The sequence below is a fragment of the Micropterus dolomieu genome, linkage group LG18, assembly GCF_021292245.1.
Source record: "Micropterus dolomieu isolate WLL.071019.BEF.003 ecotype Adirondacks linkage group LG18, ASM2129224v1, whole genome shotgun sequence".
NCBI classification, from domain to species: domain Eukaryota; kingdom Metazoa; phylum Chordata; class Actinopteri; order Centrarchiformes; family Centrarchidae; genus Micropterus; species Micropterus dolomieu.
This window is the reverse complement of record NC_060167.1, coordinates 17,616,768-17,634,720: the sequence shown is the minus strand read 5'-3', so window position 1 is coordinate 17,634,720 and position 17,953 is coordinate 17,616,768. Positions and strand designations below refer to the sequence as shown.

Here is a 17,953-nt window from a genome sequence, read left to right as displayed (position 1 = left end):
TTAAGAAACCTTTCATCAAGCTTACCACTAGCCTGTGGTGTCTGCTCCTCCTGTGGCCAGTTGATGTTGAGCTTAGCCACGGCTCTAGTCACCACCTCCAGCAGCACGTCATAGTCGGGCGCGGCCAGATGACGCCGCCCCGACACCCGGAAGTCATCGTTCACTACGCTGAGCACGTCCGCCTCCTCGGAGTCGGATTGCTGCAGCGTCTCCGGATCCAAACCGCGAGCGGGAGAAGTCGAGAACGGGCTCCCGAACGAGGAAATGAAGCGTCGGAGCCAGCGGATGAAGGTCGGGAAAAAGCTTCAGCCGTCCCGAAATCCTCCGACAGATCACGCTGTGAACCCATGAGTGAAGCCGCCGGGCCGCCTCAGCGGCCGCAGGGCCCGCGCCACGGGGAAAACACATCCGGCCATCCTCGGAAAAGAGAGCCATGCTGTACCTCAGTACCCGCACGGAAAGGGCTTCGCAACGGGCGCAGGCAGCCCCCTCGAGAGCTGCCCGTGCGTGCTCCATCCCCAAACATGAGACACACATCTCATGAGAATCTCCATCCGTGATGTACCGAGGGCAAGAAAAAACACACCTTCTGTACATCTGGTTGCCGGACATGCTGGTAGACTTCTTCTTCAGGTAAGACACACTGCTTGTAGGACTGGAGCTTTCTTCAAACAACATACAGAGCGCCTGCTGAATAAAAAAAAGCTAATGATGAGTGTGTACAGGTGTGCTTTATACTCCTCGGGTTATTCCGTCACACCTTACCGTTCTAGCAACAAGCCTATAGGATTGGAGTGATTTCATTCACGTTCAGACCTGCTTCGCCTAGAGGCGTTCCCATAGTGTCGTAACCGACGCAGTTCGAGTTCCCTCGAAGGGGAAATAACAAACTTTGTCCTCACCGAATACTACATGCTCCCTTTTACTTGCTTTAACTGCAGTCCAAAGTGACATCTTTCTCCATAGCTTTCATTTAATTTCTTTGAACTTACTTGAATTTTGAAAGAACTCTGTGACCCCAGCTTTTGAAGTTCTTAATACGGGGTTGCTTGTGATCTTTTATCTTAATTTTGTAAGTTAAAAATGAAAGAAATGAATGCGGAGTGTGTCCGCGAGCACTGTCAAACAGAGAGAGTATACTTACCTGGCTGATCTGATCCCTCAGTGCCTCGGCCTCATTATTTTGCTCATTTACAAAATTGAAAAGTGCAAAGTTCTGGTCTTCAACTACACACAGAAACAAAGAAAAAAAGTAATTTGATACATTTAAATATTCTAAACCTAGACAGATTATTCTAATTATCAAAGTGGGACTTAGTCAAAAAATACAACTATATAATATGTAATAAAACTTCAAAGAAAAGAGATGTCTATAAATCAAATACAAATAATAGTATAATAACAATAATAATAAAATATTTAAGAGATTATAAGAGATATTTTTGTAACATATACTGAAACAGATCCTGTCATAAAATGAGTAATGAAGATTGGTTTCAGAGTCAAAAAGTTGTGCATTGTGTATGGATGAATGCGTATCAAATAGTCAGGATGTGTTGGTACGACTTACCCTGGATGAACCTGGTGACCAACAGGTCCAGGTTGTCCTCCCCTGTCACAGTCTGGATCCTCTCAAACACTTCCTCTATAGCGTCCAGCGACTCTTCCCCTGTGTCCATCCTCCTCTGCTCCTTCAGCTCTGATGCTGGGACAAACAAGCACCACTACCATCATATCAGAATCATCAGAACTGTCACCACTGTCACCATCACTGTCAGCAATACCATCAACTGTTACCGCTATGAATGACGGTAAAGCTGATGTTTTTTCTGATTGACAAACTTAAATCCACAAAGCCTAATCTGTAATTCACAGCCTTAATCATAATTTGCATATATTATTCCAAGTTAACAAACACTGTGAAAATTATCCTTTTATTTCTTTTACAGTGTCCAAGGACTCAGTGGCTGGACTGACTGTACTGTTTTACTCTTTCTAAGCCAATAGGAACATGATTTCCACAATGTTTTTGTTTTATTGATTTAAAGGATGTCTGTATTTTTCAACCTGGATCCTATTTCCTCATGTTTTTTTATATAAGTGATGGGGATAATCCTTTTTGCCACTGAGAGGCTCAGATTGTTGTTCTGACAACATTTTGGAAAGGATCTCTACAGAGACAGACCGTTTTTTAAGCAGTAAGAAGATCCCTTTTGTTTAACCAGAAACAGTCGCCATATCACTCTGGTCAAAGCCACCAGACTCCATTGCGTAAAACAGTCTTACATTGTCTGTTTCCCATCTCAAGGCCATCATCCTGCCCGCTCCTCTCGCTGCACTTGGTGGTCATAAACTCTTTCAGAACACACTCATGTGCAATAATCCTTTCCAGTTCCTTCATCTCTGCATTGTACTGGGCAAGGTCCTTCACTGCCTTCTCTCTCATCATGGTCACCTTGGACTGAGCCTCCACCCTGAGGTAGAAAACTTTAAAAATGAGATAATTCAACAACCAAGATAATGAGGTGCATAACACAGTTTTACTACATTACACAACTGTCCCAAATCTGACCTGGCATCGTAAGCAGCAGTGGACAGGTTGACAACTTCCCCGATCTTCTTGCGGACATCTAGCATTTCCTACAAGATTCAGTTCAAGTTCTTGACAACTGAAAACTAGTGTAAAAACTAACGGGTTCAATATGACAAGGAAGCTAAACAAAAAACACTTGTTTGGGGCCTCTCCTTTGAATCATCTATAGTGTGACCTCTGACCTTTTCCAAGCTGTTGTGTAGTTGCTGGAAACGGACACGCTCAATTTGAAGAGTCTGCAACTCCTCTCTCAGGTGGCTGTTTTTGGTCAGCTGCTCATTGAAGCGAGTCAAGGCCTGGACAGGACATAGAACACACACAAACATTAAAATAATATAATAATTTGAGAAGATATGCACTAGTTAAAACGTGTACTAATGACATTCAAAGAACAACAATGATAATAGTTAGAAATCTGTCTGTTTTCTACGTATTTTGTGGTAATGAGTTGGTAATGGTAATGACTCACTCTGTTCAGCTTGTGTTCCAAAGTGCGTATGGCCTTCTGAGTCTGCCGTGCCTCAGACCTTTGTGTATCACCTGTACTGACTTCCCCTATTCTCAGTTCTGCCAGCTTCAACTCCATGATTGCGATCTGGCCACAATAGAGACACATGACTTGGTTTGTGAGCATAAAATTATCAGAAACCTGAAATGAAACTAGAATCAGTATCATATACAGTGAAAAGAACTTAATTTACCTCTTTCTCTTGCTCTTTTTGACTCTGCCTCTCTTTCTGCAGCTCCTCGTCCAGCACGTCTCTCTGCTCCAGCAGAGCACGAAGACTATGGATGTCCTCGCACTCCTGCTGTCGGTGAGACAAGCTCTTACATGCACCAAGGTTTCGATGCAGCTCCTCCTGTTCCTTCAGCAGCTTCTCTATCTCCTGCCTTCACTCACATCACATAAACAGCAGATTAGGCAAAAAACACATATACACACACTGTTGTGGATGGGATGCAGGTGTAGTGCTTATTCACTGTTGTTTGCGGATCTGCTCGCGGGCCTGAAGGTTGTAGGCCTGCCGATCTCCTTCCATGATCTTGAACTGCCTCTGCAGTTTGGCTATCTCTGATTCTGCTTGAAAAACATCATATGCACATTATAGCTGCTTCCACCATGCAACTGGCAAAATAACATTACTGAGAGAGCATCAACATCTAATAGTTCATAATAACAATATTACCTGTGCCATCAATATCCACCTCACTGCTGTCTGAGCGGGCACTTGTGGCTGATCTTCCTCGAGGCATGGTTACACTGGGCTTCATGAAAATAATAATGAAATATTGAACTTGTCCTTGTCTTCTGACCATTAAGTTTAATTAAACCTATATATTTAGTCTCATATTCAGCCTTCAAACCTAAATTAAAAACTGAATATAACACAAAATATGTTAAAACAGTTTTTTCATGATTGCCTGGATTCATTTGATTGACACTGATCTTAAGATGTAAAATAGGAAATGAAGACATTTGATATACTCTCTGCTTACATTGGTTTTGAAATAGCAGTTAATGGACAGGCTACATGCAAGATTGTTTTGTCTTAATTATCTACATGAGAAATACATTTGATAATACATGGTATTTGTTATTTGATTATTACATTTTGTATGATATCGTTACACAAAATGCAGATTATAGAAAAATATAGAACATCAAGTTTCCCCCCAACGGTTTTACATTAAACAGTAAAATATACACTTTTAACCTTTACTTAATCAGGGGAGCTTCACTGAGAGGAAGCTGCCCACCTGGAAGCTGTCCAGTACAACCACAGACAATATTTACAGTAGGCTACATTTGATTAATCAAACCTAAATATTTAAATGTAGATTCAAAGTCATCAAGCAGAATTAGATAAAGGCATCACATTGCAGGGCAGGTCATCAAAACTACACACAATGCTCATTAGTAAAGTTACTTAGCTAAAACACAGTAGTCATGGTACTTGCTAGCTGTAACATTTAGCTTGAATATAGTTGGCTGACATATGAAAGGTACAGAAGAAGTTTCTGATAAAGGATTAGGATAAATAATAATTTAGCTCACCAGCTGAAAGTTTAAAAACACCCCAGTGTCACCTCCCAGGACACACAACAGGCTTACAGCAGCCTAAGTTGTTAGCAACCGTTACCAAGTGATCCGGTCTACAAATCCCTGAACTCAGACTCTCAGGCAGTAGTTTACAGGTTGGTTGAGTGGTAAAGGTTATGGTGTTGACTGAGACTCGAGTCTGCAAGGAATAAACAATAAAGGGATTTATACACACACACAGTGTGAAAGGAGGAGATGGGATTTCCAGGGTTGTATATCTGTGGCCAAAGGTTAGCTGGATGCCAACAAGAGGGTCAGCAGCGGACTGGGACAAAAATTCAGCCCTGGCACAGTACCAGCCCACCTTACCCCGGATCCCCACTCACGAACACACACATTCACTGCTTTAATTTGTGTGCAGATGGTGAAAAAATATAAGCAGTCCCGTGTGTAACAGATTTGTAACATTTAAGCATGTGACTGTCAAACAAAGCTTTAACACACGTTTATAACAAATTTACACAGTAAAAACAACAGCTCTCCATCTGAGTATGTTGTAGAGTCTGTGTGCTGTCTGTCTATGCCATTTGTCTGCTGTGTCATTCTCTACTGCAGTTAATTACAAACCCAAATTACATTTGTGTGTCACTAATTTTCTTCCTACCACTAACTTCTAATCGGGTTGGTCAGACCATCTCAAAACCAGGCCAGCAACTGCCGACTGGGGCAAATTATAGATAATTAATAAAGATATTGTTTATATATTATGGATATATCTATAGTGTTTCCCAAAGAAAGGAAACAGTCAAATTGGTGTCCCCCCCAGCGAGTGGCATATGCATAAAATGCCACATACTGTATATAGCCTATGTAACCCTTGGGTTTGAGTTAAAAGGTGCATAGCAGCACACAGCGGATAGGCTGCAAGTCTGGCTTCGAGGTAGACCATCCTGAGCCTTTCTTTATCTTCATCTTTATGAGAGGAATGCTAAAAACCTTCACTCGCAATAACATGGGACAGCTGTGAGTCATTCAGCAGCTACATGACTTCTTTATCAAAGTCATTGAAAAGTCCTGAGGAAGAACCGGCGCCATCCTTTCTCCTCAAGTGAACTCTCGGCTGTAATGAGTGAAAGTATATTTTATCATCCTGACTTTGTGGTGCTGGTCTGTACATTGACAAGGTTTTTGTCATACAGGCGCTTTCACACTGCCTTAGCTAAGCAGCTCAACATATCTCAAGAATATTGAAGAGCTCACTAAGTTGTGTGAGCTCAGTGGCCTCTCTGTTAATGAAAAGAAAACTAAAGAGCTAGCGATCATGAGACACAACACACAACAGTGCTTGTCCATGTTTTTCTCCTGTTTTGATTAAGAATAAGCCCCTTTGAGATGGGTGAGTAGTTTAAATATTTGGGAACCATCTTTGATTGTAAATTACGTTTTACAACCAACACAAAGTACATTTTTAAAAAAGCAATGCAGCGTCTGTATGTGATCTGGAAATTGTACTCATATGACATAAGCAAGAATATCCTAGAGAGTGTTTATCAAAATCACATCCAAAGCATTCTAACTTTTAATATATGTACCTGGTATGGACACACTTGGGGGTGAAGGACAAAAACAGATTGGGCAGAATTACAAATTTGGCTGGTGTTGTGTTATTTATTGTGTTTTTGTATTGTGATTTGTTAAATGATGTGGTTTTTAATCAGCCTGTGAAGCCAAAGACCAATTTCCACATTTGTGGACAATAAAAACATTTGATTTTATGACTTATTTTCCAGGATTATTATGTATCCCTAAAAGTTCTCTGTGCATTTCGTAGTGTACTTTAGTGGTGTTTCGCACTGATTTGACCCTGTAGACTTATTTGTTCAGAGCTTGGTTGTGTAAGCTTAAATATGGTACTGTAACTTGTGTAAATTCTCTCTCTCTTGCTCTCTCCCAAGTGGTAGAAGCAAGCCTCTCTGTCTTTAAGTGTTTTGTGGATCCATGCTGTTTGTTGACATGTTAAAAAACACAGTAGCTAGAGAAATATTGTAGTTTTACTGGTATGTAGTCTATGTTTGAAATGGTGCCCCGCCAATTTTTACATATAAATACGACACTGGTCAAATCTGTGGTTAAAGTGGGATATTTCAAGAATAACTATCCTAGTTGTTTGTAACAAGATAGTATGGTTAATAAATAATTACATGACGCTATACAGCCACATATTGTATATTTCAGTTAAATTGTTATTATCTAGTCTAATATGAAACAAAAAATATTTATGCTCCTTGATGTCTGTAATCTTGAGTAGGCTTGTTCCCAGTAAATGTTTTGTTCTTTGCAGTCAATGCGCTCCTACAAATAAAAGCTGTATTTGTCTTTTTAAGGAAAAGGCCAACTGGTGTATTTGTGTGTAACAATTAATTGCCTAACACATACAGATACATTACACATTAAAACAGGATTTTTATGGAACTCAAAATGTTAACCGAAGTGGTTTTAGTCTGTGCACATTAGACAATTGTTACCTTTAACTTTGAAACACAAAGTACATCAGTCTGTGATTCCTTAACTCATATTTTTACGTAGTTTTAAATACTGCATAATAGAATTCCTGATATTGGGTTATGGCTTTTGGATTTAGTGTGCCACCCCAGGATTTCCTGTGACCCCATCTGGCTACCCCTAGGAAAGTTTTCTGGGTTCGCCACTGCACCTTGCAGCCTCAACATTTAAATGCTTGTTAAGACAGCATTCATAACAACAACAATATACACTCTGTCTGATAACAATGACAGGGTCTCATCTGCATACTTTTTTGATAATAATAGGGTAAAGTCAGGTTACATGGAACATCAGGTAAAATGGGACAATAATATTTTCAACCAATCACCATACATTTTATTGCATCGTGGCTACAAATGTCCTTTACATGATACAATCATTTGATTGGTCTGAAATAACTAGGATGGGCGGAGCAAAGATTTAAAAAATCCCTGGCCCCAAGGAAAGCCATGTAGGCCATGGACAGTATGTCTGTAGCCTATACCATAGGCCTAAGCTAATTATTTTAATTAAATTCACAAACAATATTTGATCACATACAAAGCATGTACATTTTAAAAAAATACAGTACTTTCTTTCTTTGAGTTTTTTGTCATATAACTGCACTTTAGTTTATTGCCCTGACTCTTGCTGTGGCTGTGGTTCTTCCTGAGCTGGTGTTGGTGGTGCGCCCTCTAGGAAGGTACAGAAGTGGGCTGCTGTATTGAGCTCAGGTTTCCTCAACAGCAAGTAGCATTTTGGGAAGTAGTAGGCTGACACCAGTCCCAAATTGCTTGCCAGGGTGAAAAAAACATGGACAATAGACCTGTTCTTGTAATTCATGCCTATATAGATTGGAATAAAGGTCACCCAAATCACACTGTAGATCAGGGAGGAAAAGGTGATGTCCCTGGCAAGGTTATACTGATGAAGAGGCTTTGCTGCCATGAAGGTGCACATAAATGATATAATCGCCATTGCACCGTTGAATCCTTGCATTAAGGCAAATCCAGCCAAGGGTAACACTGGACATGCCAGAAATGAGCTCACAAAGTCTATTGTCATATTTGCCACATAGTCAGACAGAGAGGGTCCTTGCTGAACAAACCAGCCACAGATACATGCTTGCACAGCACAGCAGCCAAGCACAAACAGCCAGCTTCCAGGGCCTCTTAGTATGTGAAGGTGAGAGGTGGCCATCTTTGGGAACTCTGACATGTAGAATATCTGTTAGAAAAGAGGGGTTTGCAACCTGATTACAACATGCACCCTTTATTGGCTCCTAAAGTACAGTAATGTAATGGTACTGTTATTCCTCACCTGTAGTGAGATGAACAAGATAATAGAGAGGGCCACTGTTTGGAAAATGGAGGTGAGGGGCAGCTGAAGACGACACCCCACATCCCCTGGCTGGCCCAAGAAGAGCAGAAGACTGAGGCAAGCTCCCATCAGGCTTAGCAGAGCCACAAAAGTCAGGGCTCCCCCCGATGCCTTTACCAATAGGGTCCCTCTGTGTTTCAGGAACACGACAACCACTGACCCCTGACATATCAGCAGCAGCACCCCAGCCAGCATCATTTCCAGAGCCTCGGGTGTGTCCCAGGACAAAATGTCAAAGGTGGGTTTAGTGCAATTAGTGCTGCGGATCAGAGACCATTGACCCTCTGGGCACGGCTTGCAGAGGATGTCGTCTATGAGTCAGGAAGCAGAACAGGAAATTTGGTTTGATTAACAAGTGCACCATCTTGAAATCAAATCAAATCATGACTGTAAATGATGCATGGTTTGAGCTACAGCCTGCAGCTGGTTAGCCAATATGAACAATAAAGACTGGAGGCAGGGGAAAGCAGCTACCTTGTCAGAAGGTAACAACATACCAGCATCTCTAAAACTCACTAATGAACTATTATATATTATATGTTTAATCTGTACACACACTGTGTGTAAGTGTGAAAATATCAAATTTGGATTTCAAGAGTGGCTATATGTAAGATAATTGTTGTAATTGTCATTTTCACACTTACGTTTTTGTCGGATTAAACAAAAAAGTTATGACGTTTTAATTAGTTAGCTTTAGAGATGCAGATAGGTCGATTTTGTTACCTTTGTACAGAGCCAGGCTGTTTTCCCTAAGCTAAGCTAATCGACTGCTGGCTGTAGCCTTATATAGTGTGTGAATGAGTGATGTGAATCTTCTCATGTAACTCTTGGCAAGAAAGCAAATAAGCGTATTTCCCAAAATGTTGCACTATTCCTTTAAATAAGGGTAAAATTTTTGAGAGATGTACGGATAACCACTTTACCCTCATTTGCCTGGTAAGTGCCTGGTTGACAGTCAATACAATCGAAACAGCAAGAATGGAAACCTTTGACCCTGCGGACCTGGCCTCTTCCACAGTTTGCTGAACAGGTGGACTCAGGAGCCTGTAAAAGATGTTGCATTACAGTTTAGATTTTTATTTAAAAAAGGCAACATTTCAGGAACCCAAACTTGAATGTAATCACACAACTTTTAAACTGTATACCCTATGTTTAAACATTTGCATCAATTATCTATAAATTGCTGATTACCTTTGAGTTTGTGGTGTGCCATTTGAAGAGGGACTTGTTGATGGACAGTTTTTCATCAAAGCTTCCAACATCCATCAAGTTGAAACCTGAGTCATCCCAGACCCACTGAACCACGTTGTATCCTATGTTTGGGTTGCCGTTACTGTCAAATTTTAAAAGTGTGCCATTTAATTCCACAGAAGTGTTCCCTAAAACCTTCAACAGCTGCAAAAGAAGATTTTATTCATTATTCAATTTCAGTGTTGTTTTAATTTCAAATCATCTGCAATCATTTATATAACGGCAAATTCACCTTCCAGGGATAGATTTTGGTTTCAGATCCCTGCATACAGGCAGTTGAATTGCATCCCAGCATGTTGTGCAGTGCCTGTGCCACAGCGTAGATGGCAGCATACACACTGAAAGCTGTGCGCTTCACTGCAGGGTTTGTCACCAAGCTGATATTAGCAGATGACAAGTTCCAACACTGTGGGCAGGGATCGACAGGATTGCCAGACTGTGGTGCTGGAGGGGACATCTTCTCCTCACTCAGTTTAATGAAGAGCTCCTCTGTGTAGGCAGGGAGCAAATCCACGGTCTGTGTCTTGACAGTGAATGCAATTATTGTACCGATCGTTTCAATATTGGGAAGAGAAGTCAATTGCTGACTGAGGGCCCAGCTTGTGCTGGCAATCCACACACCTGTTACATTCCTCCTGATAACCTGAAGTAGATTGGAAATGATTAGTACTAAATTGAATATTATGTTTCCACCAATAGCATATAATACTTGTTTAAATACTTGTTTGTCCAACATTTGATAATTCTCTGCTTTACTAACCTCTTTTAAAAAGGCCTCAGCTTGCTGTGGGAGAGAAAAAACCACTATCACTCTGACTTTGGTTGCTATGATGTTGTCGATGATGGTTTTGACCGCTGGTCCAGGGTCAGTGTATACTGGAATCAGCCCCTGATACGCCACACAAATAGAACTGTTTTCTGCTGATTTGGAGAATCCCTGCACACCTTGTTGCCCATACTCCTCATCACTGGCAACCACTGCCACCCAGTTCCATTCAAACGTCTTCAGCAGAAGCACCATGGCGTCCACTTGCTGATTGTCGCTGGGTACCGTACGGTAGAATGATGGGTAGAGAAGATTGTCACTGAATGCCGCACTGGTGGCACCAAAGCTAACCTGAGGTGAGAAGAGTCGTATTATATACCACTTTTGAATTTTACCACACTGATGTTACCCAGCCATGACCATTGACATAAGGCCTAATGCATATATACTAAGGTAGCAGGGTGATTTGCACTGCAAGGGGGCCGTTGTTTTCTACGAAAATGAAAAAGCCAAAACAGTTAAATAATAACAAATTAATATTTTTCTGTGATATACCTTTCTTTGTAAGACCATTCACTTGCCTCTGAGCTAAAAAAAATCTTTTTGATTGACACTATAAGGGCAAATGTTTAGCTTTACTTTTAACATTAAGATTTGAGGAAAAGTAAAATCAGAGCAGGAAGAGAATGTATGTGAACATATGACTAGATATATTTGTAACCAAACCTGTGGCATCAGAAAGAATCCCAGGAGTTTTCCTATGACTGACACCAATTCTGAGCTTTGAGGACCAATCACTGCTACCATTTCAGTCTCATAGTTGGTGTAATTACACTCCACAGATAGTGCTTTGTTAGATTTTCCAGTGAGTAAAGCAATGGTAGGCTTCACAATGATGGAAGGTTCACTGCATGTGTCATAGATTTGATAACCCAACTTGAAGCCAGGGAGCAGGGATTGGTTTGCGTTGATCTCATCCACTGCAAATTTCATTACTAGAGCGAGGCCCAGTCCGTACTCATTTAAACTGTGGGACCGCAGGCAGAAAAAACAAAGTAGAAGCCTCGTTAGTAAGGTTAACCATACATATTTTTCCAGAATCTCAGATAATAGGGTCATTATTTCCCAAAAATGGTATTTGTCATAACCCATTACCTGTCACAGCTGATGTCGTTAGGCTCCGTCCTCTGGCTGAGGTTGCTGGTGAGCTGGTTAATGGGAAAGAGCCCTCCGAGCATGATGTCCCCAGACAAATTGAAGAGGCTGGTAGAAATGTTCTGGAACCATTCAGGTGAACTCGCACTGCAACTCAATTTAAACGCCCAGCACATAACCAGCAGAATGAAAGGTGCAGCCATGATGCCAATAAGTTGGAGCTCGAGTAAGGAGCACAGTGTCCTTATGTGTCAGCACATTAGGAAATATTGTTGTATGCAAACTTACCTGTAAGCCCCAATGTGAATTAGTGCGATTGGCCACTCCCCTGTCTTCACCAGAAGGTGTAATACCAAGAAACTGCAAATCGTATGAAATGGCCCTTATGATACTCACTTGTATTTACATTTGTGGTATAAATGGTTATGTTATCATTTGCACAATTATTAGAATCTTAATTCTGAAGCAACTGTGGATGGTGGCATCTTATTTGATGGCACTGCATGTATGAAGGAAAGACTCACTTTGCACCTTGTGTGTGTGTGTGTGTTTTGTGGAGGTGGGGTTCATCTTTCCGGAGCGTTTTCCTGACATTTGCTTGTGGTTTGCTCTTTGAATCTCTTTGGTGTAACTATCTGTCAGGAGATGAGCACATAAGCACAATAAATTCAATTTTGCCTACTAACCCTGAGTTGTTATCACAGCAAAACCTCACATTTATCACTTTGTAAATGTTAGTTTTTGTGGCTGGCTTAGCATGTCACCTTAGTAAAATGTCTACTACATTAACCCTGTCACTGCAAACCAGTGTACCCTTATGAATACCAATAACTTTTGCTGAATGTTTTAATTTTCTTGTTGCCATGTTTTGCATTCTCCTGAGTGTTGGTTTTGCATTTACATTTGCATGCAAAACCAACACTGGATGTTTGTCATCCATACAAGCAAATTGACATATTTCCTCCCAAGACATTTGCATTAACCTACAGTAGACATACACTCCTTTAAATTGTCTTTTTGATGAAATATCAAACAAACCTTAATATTTGTTGCTACTACAAGTAGAGGCTACTCTTGGTCACTGTGATAAATGTTAATAAATAGTGCTATACATATAACTAGAAAGGGGACACTAGCTAAGCTTGACTGAAGGTAGCTTAGCTGCCTAGAGTCAATTATTCAGTCAATGACATTCATAGTTCTGGAGAGCGTAAGAGCCTCCTGTCCACCTGACGTGCAAGTCTTTGGACTGTGGGAGGAAACTTGAGCACCCAGGCAAAGTGATTCAGGGAAACATGGAAACACTAGTTGTAAAACGATTAGTGGCAGTGCTAACAACCGAATCACTAATCTGCCTTGCATCCATCTTTGCAAACAGCTTCACTACCCAGGTGCCCGCTGGTGAATTAAAAACAAATGATTAGTTAAAAAATGCTAAAATAATTTTTTTTTTCTTTTTCAGAAATGTTTCCCTCAATTACAATTTAATTATCACCATTAAAATGAACCCAACTCCCTTCTAGAAATTCTAATTAATTACTTATCCCTTCATTAGGAAAGGAAAAATTAGGAAAACTGAGTGAATCATTTCCAGTCAAGGGGTTTCAGGATATAGGTTAGAAATGTCACAGAACCATTCAGGTGAACTACTTAATCGCAGCCAAGATAAGTGACAGAACAAAAGGCAGAAGGTAAAAATCTAAACAAAAAGGAAACTGATTCATAGTATTACACTACAAGGAAGATCATTCCAGTTCCTGAGCACACTCATGAGTCTGCACACTCATTTACAAGTCCCAAACAAAGTCAATGGAGGGTGTGGTTCCTTATTTTCCCCACATGTGCAAAAGTAGTCTTCTGAATCAAATGTGAACACATGATTCTCATTCAATTAATAGGTTAAGAATTAGTTGTTAAACCGGGTAGAGGACACCACAATGCAAAGCAATTACTGTGCACACCTTGAATTCATAGCCACTTACATTTTTAGTTGTCATATATTAATGATTTGAGTCTGACTCAAGCACTGATTGGTTTGTTACCACTGACAACTCACTTTCTTCATCCTTCCATCCATTATTTATTTACTCATCATTGCTTTCAGTTATTATGAATACCATGCTGCACTTCAATCTGTGCAGTGTAATTGGTTCTTGAGATCTCTATTTTGTTCCATACATTGGTTTTGAAGTGGTAGTTTGCATAAAAAAAAATTACATGGACATATTTGTCTTTATAATTATAAACTCAAAAAAACATGTTCATTGACTGTAGTATTTTGCATTATCCACAATTATCATTGCATACTTTTAGCATGCACGGCTGCAGGTATCTGTAATTATACATGATTGCAACTTTTCTGTAATCACATTTTTTTTCATGTACACTTATCTTTTGTGGTGAACAAGCCTGATTTGAGGACATATCAGTTACAGGAAGGGTTTGTTCAGGGACATAAAGGAGGTATTCTGCTGCCTATCTTGTTAGTCATCTTGACGTAAGACAACCAGTGATGAAACACAGTGTTTTTCTTTAGAAACATTCTGTTCAACCTACACTTAATTCTTGTACTTTAAGCCAACATTCAAGGTTTTATCCTCTCAGTGGATAGTCAAAATCACTTTTAAAATTACTTACATGTCTCTGACTAGATCTTGTGTGTGTTTAGTGTGGGCTCTGTGTTTCTGCCCTGTTCTTGTGTGCAGACAGTGGATTCAGATTAACATCTTGTTTATGTTTGAGCAGCTTTCTTTATCAAGCATGAATTCACCTTTTGCCTTGTTGTGTGTTGTAGCAGAAAACTGTCACAGATGATCTGCGCCTACGTCAGACAGTCTGTTTTGTTTCCAGGTATCAAGTCACTTCTTAGTGGCATGACATACACAATAAAAAATAACATGGGGACTCATCATTACTGTACAGAACTACTTGATGGTCTTAAAAGTAAAAGTTGTTCTGAACAGCAAATGCATGATAATTATGTTTGGTTTGGAGCTGGTAGATCTAAACTAAATGCTTGAATAAACTACATAAGGCTTATTAAACTACATATTACAGGGTAATGAAAATATATAATTTCAGTTATATTTGTGAGGGCTTTGTGATATTGGTTGGATATTGATTTCTGCTTCAATCACATTTTAAAGGTGGTGAATGGAAATTGTTTGTGGCACATAAGGTTTGAAAACAGCAAAACAGCAACCTATTTTATCAGAAGTAATCTCACAGTTACTTCGGATAATCCACTGATTTTGCTGTCAACTGTTTTCATTCCTACTACTTTCCACTGAAAAGTTGGCTAATCCCAATGAACTGTTAACAGTGTTCCATGGCTAGATGCTACTGTCATTCTGATTTTCCATATTGTAATTATACTATTTTGGTTATCAATTGCATGTCTGTCCGTTGTGGAAGAGGGAAGAGGATCGCTCTTGCTACAGAAGTGGCTAATGTAGCCTCAAGCTGCTAGTCTGAGGAGCGGGCTATAGAGTTCTGGTAAGGCCGTTTCTTTCTTACTCCACATCCCACATTTTAATTTTCAAACTTGTAATCTGCAGCCCTGACACAAAAGGCTTTATATAAAGGCTTTATACATACGCAAAAGGCTTTATACAACTTCCAAATATGCATTTGCATTTCGCAAGACATTAATACCTGTAAATATTTTGGTCTACAAAACACCAGAAAACATTGACAAATGTGCCCCTTCCCCTCCCCTGAGTCCAAGGTGAAGTCTTTAGATGTTTTGTTTTGTCAAACCGATGGTCCAAAACAAAGAAGAAGCAGCAAAGTTTGAGAACCTGTATTCTTCAATTTTTTTGCATTTTGCTTTATAGTAGTTGATTAAGCAATCACTTGATTGGCAAAACTTTAATCAGCAAAGTTGCAGATCACAGGCTTTCAGGCAGGTGAAGTTAAATGTGTTTAACATGACAGTTTCCAAAATTTTGTTGAACTGACCTTTTAAAAAGTTGTCTACACTTATACTTTTATTCCCCCGATTCTCTCTGCCGATACTATTTATGTTAATTTTATTCACCCTGGTGCACAAAGTCCATCACTTCCTGAGTATGGACATTTACATTGCTCAGCCACTAGATGTCAGATGTGTGTATTTTATCTTCATCTACTGGACTCTGCCTTGTCAACAGAACAATGAAATGTGGCACTTGTGCTTGTACATACAGAATATTATGTTGTGAGGAGCTGGAGGTCTGAGGTGAGAATCCCCTTTGATGGAGTGAAGGTGGAGCTTCCTGCAGCTGTGTGGGCAGCAGGTACATTGTGTAGCACAGGGCTGTTTGCACAACTGATAACAGAGGGGAGTCAACCCACGTAAAGGCTGAAATGATTTTCTTGGTCCTAATGTTTTGTTTCACTCAGAATCTGAAGAAACATGTTTTGCCCTATGAGCCTGAAACCATTCCCCCTGTGTTTGTCTGTAGATTTCCGTGGGTTAGCCTTTTGACCTGCAAAGGAGGGAACATTGTTGCACAACACCTCTCAGATTAAGAAAACACAGACGTTCTTTGCATCAAGGGAACACCATACATGTTTCCTGATGTGAAGAAATAGATTTCTCGCACGTTAGGATGCTTTGTGCCTTTTTGCCAGTGTTAATGTACTGTGGTTGACAAACATAATGTGCCACTAGTGCCCCTTTTGTCAGTCCCAAACGGCCATGACTGTTGCAAAACACAGTCTGAGCTGCATTCCCTCCCTGAGAGAGACCCAGGAATACCACCCTCTGTCCCTTGCTTCCTTTTGCCCTCCTTCCCTCCCACCCCACCCCACCACCCTTGTCTGCAGAGTGGCCGGATCAGCATCGCTCTCTAACCTCCATTGCTGGCCTGAGAAACACTGGGCCCGTTGTTGACATGCTGGCCTCATACCCCACAGGGGCTGACAAATTATTAGCCAGCCTCTCTGTGCAGAGTGAGGACAGCCAGCCAGCGAGTCTGTGCAGCCAGGCAGCAGAATACTAAAATGTGCTGCTAGACATGAGACCATCTGTCTTGATAAGCTCTGTGGCAATGGTGCTGGAGGAAATGTGGGAGCGACGAGATCCGCGAACAGCAGGGGTGGATGGTCAAGAGTTGAACCAGCTGTGGTGGTGTAACATCACAAACACAGTTTACAACATCATGCAGAAAAGCTTGTGCATGTTTTCACTGCCTGAATATGTGTACAATGAAGATGTTTTTACCTCACCTTAAAGGGTTAAATAAAGGATTCATCTTCCCCCTTCCAGCTGTAAAACTTGTTCTTCTTTGTGTCTTTAGTCTGCGTGTGTGTGTGTGTGTGTGTGTGTGTGTGTGTGTGTGTTGTGTGTGTGTGTGTGTGTGTGTGTGTGTGTGTGTGTGTGTGCCTCACATGTGTGTTGCAACTTGTAATTGTACATACATTCACGTATGCAGGGATATATAAACAATGAAATACATTATTGTGCATTGTTTTATTGTACTTAACAGTTGACTATTAAGGCCTTTGCTTTGTTTCACATATGTCAGTGTGTATCACACTTCTCTGTAGAGGTTTAACCATGGCTACTACATTTTACTTAACACAGCAGTAGAGAACACTTTGATAAAATTCAACAAAATGTGCCTACAAATTAACCCGATTCTTAGAACTGTGGTAGCACAGTCCAAGAACTGGAAAAATTATGTTTGTACTCTGGTTTGACTAACCTGCAGGTCAGGGTGTTCAGCTCTGAAAACCATGTGCAGTTCAAATCAGGGACATGGCTTCATCTCTGCCAGTCTGCTCTGCTACTTACAGAGCAGTGAATGACTGACACACCGCAGCACATGGGCTCAAATTATCTGAGCAAGGAAGAGAAAAGTGTTTCACATTGTGCTGGAAGCTCATGCCGTGTTATGAAATGAAATGAAAAGGGATTGGCACACAGCTGACTTGCACAGTTGTCACGCAAGAAGTAGAGTTCCTATTTTAAGTGTTGGTATTACATGATTTATTCAGATTTTGAGGGCAGAAAGTTAGAAGGGAGGAGGAGTAAGTGAAAACATGACCAAGGACCTTGAATTTCTGACATCACTGTAACGATTGATTCGGTTATCTTCCAGTTTGTGCAAATGCACAGTGTTTGGAGATTCAGGTTGTCACAGCTGTGTAAACTGGTGACGTTATGGACTAATGAACTGGAGATAAGTAGAGGTCATGTTGTACAACAAATGCCTGACCTGCACAAAGCTACAGTTGAATA

At 40.6% G+C, this 17,953-nt stretch overlaps 2 protein-coding genes and 2 long non-coding RNA genes across 5 annotated transcripts in view; 2 read left to right on the top strand and 2 right to left on the bottom strand.

The window, feature by feature from the left end:
* Positions 1-4,711, bottom strand: part of odad1 (outer dynein arm docking complex subunit 1) — a 7,337-nt gene extending 2,626 nt beyond the window's left edge. The window contains exons 1-10 of one of the 2 annotated variants that reach the window (XM_046075683.1): positions 4,650-4,711; positions 3,781-3,859; positions 3,575-3,674; positions 3,295-3,484; positions 3,063-3,188; positions 2,776-2,889; positions 2,573-2,640; positions 2,287-2,474; positions 1,571-1,705; positions 1,145-1,227 (exon numbers count right to left, since the gene is read on the bottom strand). In XM_046075683.1, coding sequence (XP_045931639.1) covers positions 1,145-1,227; positions 1,571-1,705; positions 2,287-2,474; positions 2,573-2,640; positions 2,776-2,889; positions 3,063-3,188; positions 3,295-3,484; positions 3,575-3,674; positions 3,781-3,847 — 1,071 coding nt within the window. In that variant the 5' untranslated portion in view covers positions 3,848-3,859; positions 4,650-4,711. The remainder of the gene's footprint in view (positions 1-1,144; positions 1,228-1,570; positions 1,706-2,286; positions 2,475-2,572; positions 2,641-2,775; positions 2,890-3,062; positions 3,189-3,294; positions 3,485-3,574; positions 3,675-3,780; positions 3,860-4,649) is intronic. The other variant, XM_046075684.1, reaches the window with a different exon arrangement.
* LOC123987078 lies at positions 591-6,844 on the top strand. The gene is made up of 2 exons (XR_006829057.1): positions 591-633; positions 3,337-6,844. It is a non-coding gene; the product is annotated as an uncharacterized LOC123987078 (long non-coding RNA).
* A 716-nt stretch (positions 6,845-7,560) lies between these two features.
* Positions 7,561-11,930, bottom strand: LOC123987073 (taste receptor type 1 member 3). The gene is made up of 8 exons (XM_046075678.1): positions 11,728-11,930; positions 11,299-11,599; positions 10,567-10,923; positions 10,039-10,449; positions 9,747-9,950; positions 9,479-9,599; positions 8,496-8,866; positions 7,561-8,402 (listed from the first exon to the last, which is right to left on the bottom strand). Exons 1-8 carry the CDS (start codon positions 11,928-11,930, stop codon positions 7,809-7,811), a joined length of 2,562 nt encoding a protein of 853 aa, XP_045931634.1. The 3' UTR covers positions 7,561-7,808.
* Positions 8,705-16,785, top strand: LOC123987079. The gene is made up of 4 exons (XR_006829058.1): positions 8,705-8,793; positions 15,142-15,222; positions 15,915-16,004; positions 16,173-16,785. It is a non-coding gene; the product is annotated as an uncharacterized LOC123987079 (long non-coding RNA).
* Positions 16,786-17,953: the final 1,168 nt, after the last annotated feature.